Genomic DNA, 11,036 nt, shown 5'->3' on the forward strand with positions numbered 1-11,036 from the left:
GTCGCCAAACTGTGGAAAGCCAACGTACTTACCTAAATTTTGTATAATCAAATGTCTGTGAGATTTGTTCTCATTAAAAAAGACCCATTAATAAATACAGGCATATGATTACTGCATCAGTTGTTTTAATGTTATTTACTTCACGTAGGTATGTCTTCCCAAAAATTAGGTGAATTGTATTAGTACATGAGTCATTCTCCCTCGATCCTTACAAGGACTCTCCGAGGAACTGGGCTTGAGCCAAGGTGTGACGGCAGGCGGATTCCATTTTTGTATTTGCTCACCCGCGTATTGCAGGGGCAGCCTCCGCTCACGACATGATCCGTGGAATGCACGACTTCTGTAGCTACATAATGTGACATGGTAATTATGTGATACTCGGTGAGTATCTAATAATATCATACATTATTGTATCCTAATTATCTGTGATAGTATTTCATGAACTCATTTTGTCTCATAATTCTTTTCATACTGAAGTGATGGAATGCAAATATCAAGTTTGGTTTATACGATGAACAGTGTAGTCTCATGCAGCCGCAGCATGTCTCATAACAAGATGCTCACAGATGTATTAGTATCATGTACACGTAAAGCTTTGGATGCTTGGACCCATGTCTTCATCGATCTTGGTGTACTGGTGTAATGGTCGAAGTTATATAATCAGTAAGTCTTGTGGCACATAGGCAAGTGAATGACATGAATGATATAAAAGACATCGTGAACACCTACAGGTTCAAAATATAATCTAAGTATCTACGTACCTTGTGAGCACCTGCATGGGAACAGCTGACACATACACGTCAGTAAATGTATTATTAAACATGTTTTTCATCTCGGATTGATATCATTTCCATAACCTGTGGATTATGGGATATATATATATATATATATATATATATATATATATATATATATATATATATATATGGAAAGGATCACAATTTTGCGCGTGATCAAGATATTCCTATGAGTCCACGGGGAAAATGAAACTCAGTAAGTTCCCAAGTGCACTTTCGTGTAATAATTACATCATCAGGGGAGACACAAGAGAGAAATATAAGTCAGTTGATATACAATGAAGAGACGAAGCTAGGACGCCATTTGGTAAACATGTTTACCAAATGGCTGGAAGATATAGAGCTTCTATATGTGTGTGATGTAGGCTGACTCCAGCCACTCCTTGCGTAAACATGAACTGTTATTGTCGGATCCGAGCAAGTGAAATAATGAGGGAATGAATATGGCTGTCAAGTCTGTCCAACTTTGAACGACCTTTTGGCAAGATAATCGGGTAGTAGTCAGTTTTATTTTAGGAATTCAATGACTAGAGAGTAAGAACTTAACTAAAGAGTAAGAACTTAATTTGTTAACTAGAGAGTAAGAACATAATAACTAAAGAGTAAAAACTTATTCGAATGACTAGAGAGTAGGAACTTAATGAGAGTAAGAACTTAATGAATAGAACTTAAAATTCGGAAGAGAATCGAGGAGTCAAAGACAGCTCGGCCTTAGTTGAGGGATGAGCTAGGAATCACCACGGCAAGAGGTCCGCCCTGCGCCTCACTCACGTGTCGATAGATTTACTAATGAAGAATATTCTCTTACAGTAGTTTAGTTAGTAGTGAGTATGATATCAGATTGTAAGAGTAACAGAGGCGACGTCGTGTTTAAGTTATAGTTTGTAATAAAACTGTAACTGTAACTTTGTAGTAATAGTTAGTGTTAAATTCACGAGACCGGGCTTCGTCTACAGCAGGTCCCGTATGTGATGAAGTAAGCTGTAAGATGTAATAATATTCGTGACAATAAAAGACAACGAAAACGCATCAAGTGTGGAAAAGTGAAAGTGTGAATCAGCCAAGGAGACTGAACTAACTGCAGTTAATACAACAAATGACGTCCTGCATTACGCAGGACAGCGTCCAGGTCAGTGTTGGGTTAATTGGTAGCAGATCGGCGCAGCCACAACTTGCAATGCAGCTTGGCTAACCTGAGGGGCATAAAGCTAACACGTATCACAATCCCGGGTGCCACAAGTAAGGGAGAGAATCTTAGGTATATGTAGACAGAAGCGGTAAGCAGTACCACGGACGTTTTCAGGGCGTCCTTGACCTGTCCGTATGCACCTCGTCGCTGCGAGCAGTGCCGAACTGACGTCTTTGAGCACGGTCTCTCTCACGCCCGGGGACACCCCGTGCAGGTACAGACTATCTGACTGGAAGAAGGCGGGCTGTCGCTGAACAAGGACTCCCAGAATGCCTGGTCTCTCGCGCAGCCGATCGCCAATACAAGTAAGATCATATTATGACGTATCACCAGTTGATGCTGCTTAAGTGAACTTTTAACATTAGAGACGAAGCAGAGCCGCCAGTCAGTATTATGCCGTGCGGCAGGAATTTCAATGAACGGCTTGTTTTGAGATGAACTTAGTTAAGTGCATTTTCTGTGACTTCTTTTGCCCATCAGTTCTATGTTGTAGGAACTGTCTTAGTTGTGTTTAGTGATAGGATTTAGAGAACATTTACCCGGTGCGGTGACTCAACATATCCTGTGTTTTTACACGTGTAATGGAATCATCCCGCTGGGGCTTCCCGAACACTTGTGAATTATAGTGTTTTAGTTATTACAAGCAGATGCGTCAGGATGTATGCCACATTACTTCTACCTCTGTTTTAAGATTTAGATATTAAGTATAAGAATGTTACTAGCCTTTCCCAAGCCTACAGGAAAGTGAGTGGTCACGGTAAACTTGGTAGTCCTCAGGCCTAATTAGATCATTTAATGTCATCGTTAAGGGGTTTGGGGCTCCCGTGGCTCTCTTGATTGATCTCCATTACTGCTAACTAACTCTCGTCTGTGTTTTTTGTAGTGTATCGGTGTTTATTTTTTTTTTTTTTTTTTTGGCCAGAGGTATTTACAGAAGTGTTCCGTAGGTGAAGAGCCGCTGTGATTGATCGCTTAACTGATCAGTTTACAAAATCAGATCCTCTAGAAGTGATGATTGTATCTTACTATGCTGTACTTCATGAAAATATCTCCCTCATTTGTCACATCTTCCGAAAAAATTTATACTGTTAATAAAGTGATATCTAGATCAACAGAATAAAATTGCGGGATAATTATATATAACTACGAAAGGTTACAACAGAAAACTCTTCAGCATTTAAGGCAAACTAATGTATCACATATCCTACTGTATCTTCTGTGTAAAGGTGTTGAGATGTTGCTGTTTAAGTGTTGCCTGATTTATTTAATGTATTAGGAATCTAAGCTAACAAGATCTAATACAGAGATGCCTTCATATACTAATGAACAGTTATTTTGGTGTAGTTTGTTTGTGTTAACACGATGGGAACGTTGCCATATCACATAGTGGGGTCATCTGGTCCCCGGCAACGTCGAACATTTTCTGCAACTCTGATGTTCCTGGTGACAGTGTCAGTATAACAGACGATACAGTTAGCGTTATAAGAGATTTGTCAGTCCTTATCTTGGCAGGGGTGCTTATTTTCAGACGGCCCGTTTCACCTTTTCGTTGTTGAGTTAGTCAGAACACGAGAATCTGCACGGAATGTGCGATGAGATATTGGAACACTGGTTCCTGGTTTCTGGGAAAAATATCATATTGTCTTGGGGTTGTAGATAAAATTCTAATATAGCTTCTGGGTTATACTGTTCAAGCAAATTCAATATATGTTTCGTAATGTTAAGATTGTTGTTTATAAAAAGGGAAATTTAACATACTTTATGTCCGTGTTGTCGTGCTTGGTGTAATGAATCTGTTGTTTTAAATTATGAATTTCGTATGACCTGGAATTTAAACCCTTTAGGCATTTTTCTCCTGATTATAAGGGAAATTATCACTATTAGTAAAGTGTGAAAAATCTCCTTTTAGATTAAGATTCTATATAGAACGACTGTTTTACATGATCTAAATGTTTTTGCCTGTAAAGATGTCATAGAAAATGACTGACATATATTTCCAAAGGCGGTGTTGGAAGCGCAAAGCGATGAGTTTCTGATAAATTTGTACCAGAGAAAAAACTCTCACTCTGTTGTTGTTGGTTCTGTGTTCATGCGGTGTTTCCTAGTCGGAACATTACTTGCTTATGTGTGAACTTGAACCTGGCAGCACCGGACTTCTGGGAACAGTATCCCTAAACTCCGAACTCCAAGAGGATTGCAACTGGGTCGTTGAAATCCATTCGTGATATTCTAGGATGCCCAGGCAATCACTAGAAGTTATCTTTATATTTGGAGTTTATTGTTTTTCTGTATGTATTTTTATGAACTGGTATTGCGATCTCTATCCCGATGATGCGATGCCATACTTCTCGGTTTTTAATGTAACGTGAAAAACAACTTACTTTTTATAAAATGAAAGATTCTTAATTCAGAAGAAAAATAAAACAACCGAGAAGCAAGTATCCCTGGGAGAAATAAACTGGTGAGCGTAGTATTAAGACGATGGTAAGCTCTACATTGTCTGGTGCTCATATATTTCGCCAAGCAAGTATGCAGTCTGTTGTGGATGAGAGAGCTTGGGAAGTGAGTTAGTTGTTGTTCGCTGATAATACAGCGCTGGTGGCTGATTCGGGTGAGAAACTGCAGAAGCTGGTGACTGGGTTTGGTTAAGTGTGTGAAAGAAGAAAGCTGAGAGTAAATGTGAATAAGAGCAAGATTATTAGGTGCAGTAGGGTTAAGGGACAAGTCAATTAGGAGGTAAGTTAGAATGGAGAAAAACTGCAGGAAGTGAAGTGGTTTAGATATCTAGGAGTGGATTTGGCAGCGGATGGAACCATGGAAGCGGAAGTAAATCATAGGGTGGGTGAGGGGGCGAAAGTTCTGGGAGAGTTGAAAAATGTATGGAAGTCGAGAACGTTATCTTGGAATGCAAAAATGGATATGTTTGAAGGAATAGTGGTTCCAACAATGTTATATGGTTGCGAGGCGTGGGCTATAGATAGAGTTGTGCGGAGGAGGGTGGATGTGCTGGAAATGAGATGTTTGAGGACAATATGTGGTGTGAGGTGGTTTGATCGAGTAAGTAATAAAAGGGTAAGAGAGATGTGTGGTAATATATATACGTTGAGATGTATGAGTATGTATATGTGTGCGTGTGGACGTGTATGTATATACATGTGTATGTGGGTTGGTTGGGCCATTCTTTCGTCTGTTTTCTTGCGCTACCTCGCTAAAGCGGGAGACGGCGACAAAGTATAGTAATATATATATATATATATATATATATATATATATATATATATATATATATATATATATATATATATCTTTTGTTTATTACATCCTCAGACAGAGTTGGGGAGATACAAGTGTTGAAGTTCTTAAAAGCACACAAACAGCAGTGAGGCGGGGCTTCACTAATCCCCGTGAAGAGCAGGTGGCCACTAGTCATGTGACCTGACGTGTCTGACCTTCCTTTCCATACGTGGTGTGTGGACAGGGTTATACTGGTGGATACCTTGTAATTATTTCAGTTAATATTTGTCACATTCAAAATAGCCAGAGGACATATTTGCATTATGATCAAATGTGCCAGAGATCAAACATGATTCAGTCACATTTCTTTCCCTGAAACAATTTGATTTAGCTTTGGTCTTACCTCCTTCCTAGTCGAAATGTAGATCAGAAGCAGCTTTATGTTGGATTGAGCCACTATACTTATGTTGTGAGGTCCTCGTCTCCAAATCTTTCCCCGATTGTCCAATATAAAATTAGTTAGTCTTTGCATGGGACTTTATAAACAACACCTGTATTATTTGATGGGCTATTTTTAATTAGGGCTTTCTTGATGGTGTTGTCATATTTGAATACTACTTGTACCTTGAGATTTTGAGAATGTAAACACAATTGAGAAAATTCTCATGGAAGGGAATAACAAGGGTTCCTAGGTAGCTTTTACGTTCTGGCTTATTATTTTGGCCACTATAGAAACGTTTCCTTGCTGTATTCTGTCACTGGTTAAGTATATTTATTGGGTATCATAGCTTCTGTCCAATGTACTGAATCATATTCACTTCATCTAAAAATTCAGGATCTGAAATCCTATATGCTTTTATGCACATAGATATGATGTATGTATGTATGTATGTATGTATGTATGTATGTATATATGTATAACTCCATCCCAGTCAAGATGATCTCCGCTGTACGATCAACACATCATTAGGCGTCCTGGCCGGCGAAGCAGCAGCAATTGTCCCAAGGAAAGTCAGTCAAGATGTCTGCTGAGCTCTCCTAAAGTGACAAAGGTGGCATTTGGAGGTTGGGATGGAGGGAGTAGTCGTTCCTAATCAGGACTAATAGGAATGAGGTTGTGGTCTGACAACCTTATCAGGCAGATGTTGTATATGTACAGTGGGAGAGTTAATCGAGAAAGAGGTCGTGTTTTTCGGGGGAGTGGTCGGGAACTGGTGGTGGAGTTTTAGTTATTTGTTCGAGATCGTCATGGATGGAAAAAAAAAAAAAACAGGAAGGGGTAGAAGGAGGGGCCCTGGCTCTGCCGGAATCGTCCCGGGTGCAACGTAACTAACCCTTGAGTTTTACATTGAAATCCACTGAATAAAGGATGTGTAGAGAGCAATGCTTTGTGGCAGGGGATCAATAAAGGATGTGTAGAGAGCAATGCTTTGTGGCAGGGGATCAATAAAGGATGTGTAGAGAGCAATGCTTTGTGGCAGGGGATCAATAAAGGATGTGTAGAGAGCAATGCTTTGTGGCAGGGGATCAATAAAGGATGTGTAGAGAGCAATGCTTTGTGGCAGGGGATCAATAAGTCGAATGTTTGTAAATATTTAGAGGTATGTTGGGAAATACACGAAACACAATTGTTACAGAGGGAAGAGAGATTTTAAGCCAGATGGTTTCAAACTTGAAAAACTCGAGATCCACAAAGGAAGCATTGAAAGGCTTTTTATCAAATATAGGCATAAACACAGCTCTTGGAATGGAATCAGTGGTGGCATTTAAAGGTAGAGATCTGGTGATGCAGAGAAGATGCCTTGAACAATTGGTCTTCGGGGAGATTAGAGGTATATAGATGGTTTTCAACGGAGAAAAGGTTAGATTTGAGATTGCAAATGTTGTAGAAATTAATAGACATAAAGAAAGTTCTAAGAGCAGGGTCTGAAAAAGTGAGGTAGGTCCCAGTCGCTGGATACCGGTCAAGGGGGCCTTGGGAAACATCCAGCTCCTCACCGGTCGCGCCGTTCCAATTCAGCGCCGGAGTATCCTGATGTGTGTTTTGCCATAGTATGTATGTAGTAGGGAGGAAAAACTAATCTAGCGATTAAAGAGTTGTATGAGTTATGTTTGGTTAAGCGTAGTGTTCGAGATGGAGAGGATGTGAGTTGTGTACTGGATACCCACGTGTAGGTACCACAGGGAGGAAAGACAGCTGTCTATGCCAGGGAGGTGAACGTGACCAACAGCTCAGAGCTGACTCACTGCGTTGCCATCGCTCACCCTACAGTATTCAGGCGATTGCACTTCCTTGGTCATTGGATTCCTGCCACTTGCTACCAATACTACTGATCAGATGTTTGAATTTCATGAAACTTCAAATGTAACATTCTCATATCTCTTTCTTGAATTTACTCCTAGGAAAATAATTGTAAAATACTATAAAATATCTCTTTATTTACCACCAGAATAGAACGTATGTAACTGAAACACTTTAAACTACAGCATTTTAGAAGCACTTGCGGTGGACGATGCCGGGGCCAGACTCGTCGTACTCCTCCTTGGTGATCCACATGGTCTGGAAGGTGGACAATGATCCTAAAATGGAGCCACCGATCCAGACGGAGTACTTACGCTCGGGAGGAGCAATGATCTTGATCTTGATGGTGGAGGGAGCCAGAGCTGTGATTTCCTTCTGCATGCGGTCAGCAATACCAGGGTACATGGTGGTACCACCAGACATGACATTGTTAGCGAACAGGTCCTTCCTGATGTCAATGTCGCACCTCATGATGGAGTTGTAGACGGTCTCATGGATACCAACAGATTCCATACCCAGGAAGGAAGGCTGGAAGAGAGCCTCTGGAGCACGGAAACGTTCGTTGCCGATGGTGATGACCTGACCGTCGGGAAGTTCGTAGGACTTGTCCAGAGAGGAGGAAGCAGCAGCCACATTCATCTCACTGTCGAAGTCGAGAGCAACATAACCAAGTTTCTCCTTGATGTCACGGACAATCTCACGCTCAGCGGTGGTGGTGAAGGAGTAGCCACGTTCTGTCATGATCTTCATCAGGTAGTTAGTCAGATCACGACCAGCGAGGTCAAGACGAAGGATGGCATGGGGGAGAGCGAAACCTTCATAGACGGGGACGGTGTGGGTCACACCATCACCAGAGTCGCAAACCAGACCAGTGGTACGACCAGAGGCGTACAGGGACAGTACGGCCTGGATACATACGTACATGGCTGGGGTGTTGAAGGACTCAAACATGATTTGTGTCATCTTCTCACGGTTTGCCTTGGGGTTGAGGGGAGCCTCAGTCAACATTGTGGGGGACTCTTCAGGGGCAACACGGAGTTCATTATAGAAGGTGTGGTACCAGATCTTCTCCATGTCGTCCCAGTTGGTGATGATGCCGTGCTCGATGGGGTACTTGAGAGTCAGGATACCTCGCTTGCTCTGGGCCTCATCACCGACGTAGGCGTCCTTCTGACCCATACCGACCATGACACCCTGGTGACGAGCGCGGCCGACGATGGAAGGGAAAACAGATCGGGGAGCGTCATCACCGGCGAAGCCGGCCTTGACCATGCCGGAGCCATTGTCCACAACCAGGGCGCACAGTTCTTCGTCGTCACACATTGTTTTGGTGTATGGATTCTCTCAGACCGAAGCTGGAAAAGAACATGGGAACAGATCAACGTTTAAGCCTCATCTTGTGGGGAAAATAACAATATTCCTGTCAGCAAGCATTTTCCCGCTTTTAGAGCAGGGTTGTGCATCCGAAGGTTTGCATATATATATTTATGTAGTTCGTTATATTCGCATGTGTATGTGCTGAGGACATAGCATCAACGTTAAATGATGAATTGATGACGAATTTTACTTTTTAGTTGTTATTACATGAGGGAAGCAGTCGCCACTTACACTTAGTGTGACACTTTAAATGGAACGTTGCACTTTCCTTACGCTCCAGAAATCTGATGACTTATATAAACCTTGAAATACATATCACAACCTTAAAGTATATATCAGAATCTCAAAGTAAATTATATATCAAAACAGGGAAGCAATTACAGCGTCCCTGACTTCTAGTTTCTGAATCTATTACACATTCCAGATCCACACACAGGTGGGAGCAATCAGGTAGATGTCGTGCCTGTGTTTATACTGATATATATAAGCACTTAAACATTGTTTTGCGTTATATTTTTATGTGTGATATTCGACCGATGAATTGTTTTTTAAAAGAAGTTATCTATTCGTTTCCCTTATCTTAGTATTCTATTTATTTATTCAAGATATTCCTACCTAACTTGCCAGGGGCGTATCATGTTCACTTAATACATCAGGATGATGTTCATGTTCAGTTTGTATGATACAGGATCAGTGATTCTGTGCTGCCCAGTTATGTAGCACTGTTCCCGCAGCCCATGATCTGGGGTCTTAGCTTAGCAACACAGCGTCGCAAAAGCTTTCTTTACTTGGGCGGTGTAAGGGCATCGTATCGCAACGGCATTAACTCTTCAAGTTTCCTTTTTTGGCCTATAACATCCTGTGACATATGTGAAGGCCGGACTTGATTATGTATTTCAAGACCAGTGATTATAACTACTAGATCAGAGGCCTTCGTTCTTAGCCAAGCTATGGCTGTTATTTCTGGTTGTGGGACGCTTGTCTCCTGATCCTGCCGCGCCCCCGTGCCAGCTACCCATCAAACGTCGCCGGTACCTCCACCAAGCTAGGTCTGGCAGACGTCACCAGCCTACACGCACGGCATGCATAACCAGCGGTAACGCACCGCACCACTACCGCATCTTAGACGTGGCTCAGTCGTGTGGAGATACTTAACCTTAATCCATACAGACACATGTTAACAGTTACCATAACCTTGTTGTAAGATCAATATCAAATGATGAATGATGTATATTTCGAAAAAGAACATTTGATTATGATACTTTTCTAAGTTACGTGAATGATTCAAGATCTTATTTACGTTAACATAAACAGTTATTCATAATAAGGGAAAGCCAGTCGCTGACACTCACAATGATGCAGTCAAAATCTTTTATGAATTAATAATTCACTTATTGTCTGAAGTATAGGATGGTTAAGTTATTAAGTTGGGGAGATTCTTTTTCTTCTTTTTCTTTCTGTTCCTCATAAACCTTTTCGTGACTCGGCCATCCATTTGTCGTCAGATTACTACTCAAGATCCTCACAGTCTTGACCACACCTTCAGCCAAACACGCAACGTACGAATCTATGCACGATTGATGATCCTTCAGGAGCGCTAGTGTGCAGTCGTTAGTTCGCGGCACCATCCGACCCACCCACCAATTTCACAATATGTTTGTCCACTTACAGATTCTGGCCCAGAGGAGCGTCGTAGCCACACTGGTCAACAAGCCCCAACTCGCGTATATTTATATGTTACTCACCGACAGCACTTGGGTGGGTGTATCCAAATTCCTTGCTAGTGAAAACTTGCCAAATAAATATCAAAATTTCTCAAGGATTACGTGGCCAAAGATATATGCGACAGAGGATGTGGTTGAAGCAGAACATTTCGTTAATTCTAATTTTATGAGCGTTTTGAGGATTTCTTCGGGAATGCTTGAGGGACGACTCCCTCGTAACGACCGTCCCAGAGGTTATTTCTGTTATTGTCATGAACACACTGTTGCTCTCAAGTGGAACTCGAGCGTTCTTTTGTTGCTGTTTTGAGTATAAGATACTGCCGATGACCCCTCCATTTACTCTATTGGTTTCATTGTTCCTGAGGATTTATTAAAATTGTATTTGTCAGATGGCTGCGAGTTTTAGGTTCTGA

General features: G+C 41.5%; 1 protein-coding gene across 2 annotated transcripts; it reads right to left on the reverse strand.

Moving 5' to 3' along the window:
* Positions 1 to 7,642: 7,642 nt before the first annotated feature.
* LOC139767182 (actin-like) lies at positions 7,643 to 10,708 on the reverse strand. Of its 2 annotated transcripts, none has more exons than XM_071696238.1 (2): positions 10,569 to 10,708; positions 7,643 to 8,877 (listed from the first exon to the last, which is right to left on the reverse strand). In XM_071696238.1, the coding sequence occupies exon 2, from the start codon at positions 8,843 to 8,845 to the stop codon at positions 7,712 to 7,714; it is 1,134 nt and encodes a 377-aa protein (XP_071552339.1). In that variant the 5' UTR covers positions 8,846 to 8,877; positions 10,569 to 10,708; the 3' UTR covers positions 7,643 to 7,711. The 2 variants fall into 2 exon arrangements, with proteins under 2 accessions (XP_071552339.1, XP_071552340.1); XM_071696239.1 differs by lacking the exon at positions 10,569 to 10,708 and adding an exon at positions 10,463 to 10,549.
* Between the last annotated feature and the right edge of the window lie 328 nt (positions 10,709 to 11,036).

This window comes from Panulirus ornatus, chromosome 59 (genome assembly GCF_036320965.1).
Source record: "Panulirus ornatus isolate Po-2019 chromosome 59, ASM3632096v1, whole genome shotgun sequence".
NCBI lineage: Eukaryota > Metazoa > Arthropoda > Malacostraca > Decapoda > Palinuridae > Panulirus > Panulirus ornatus.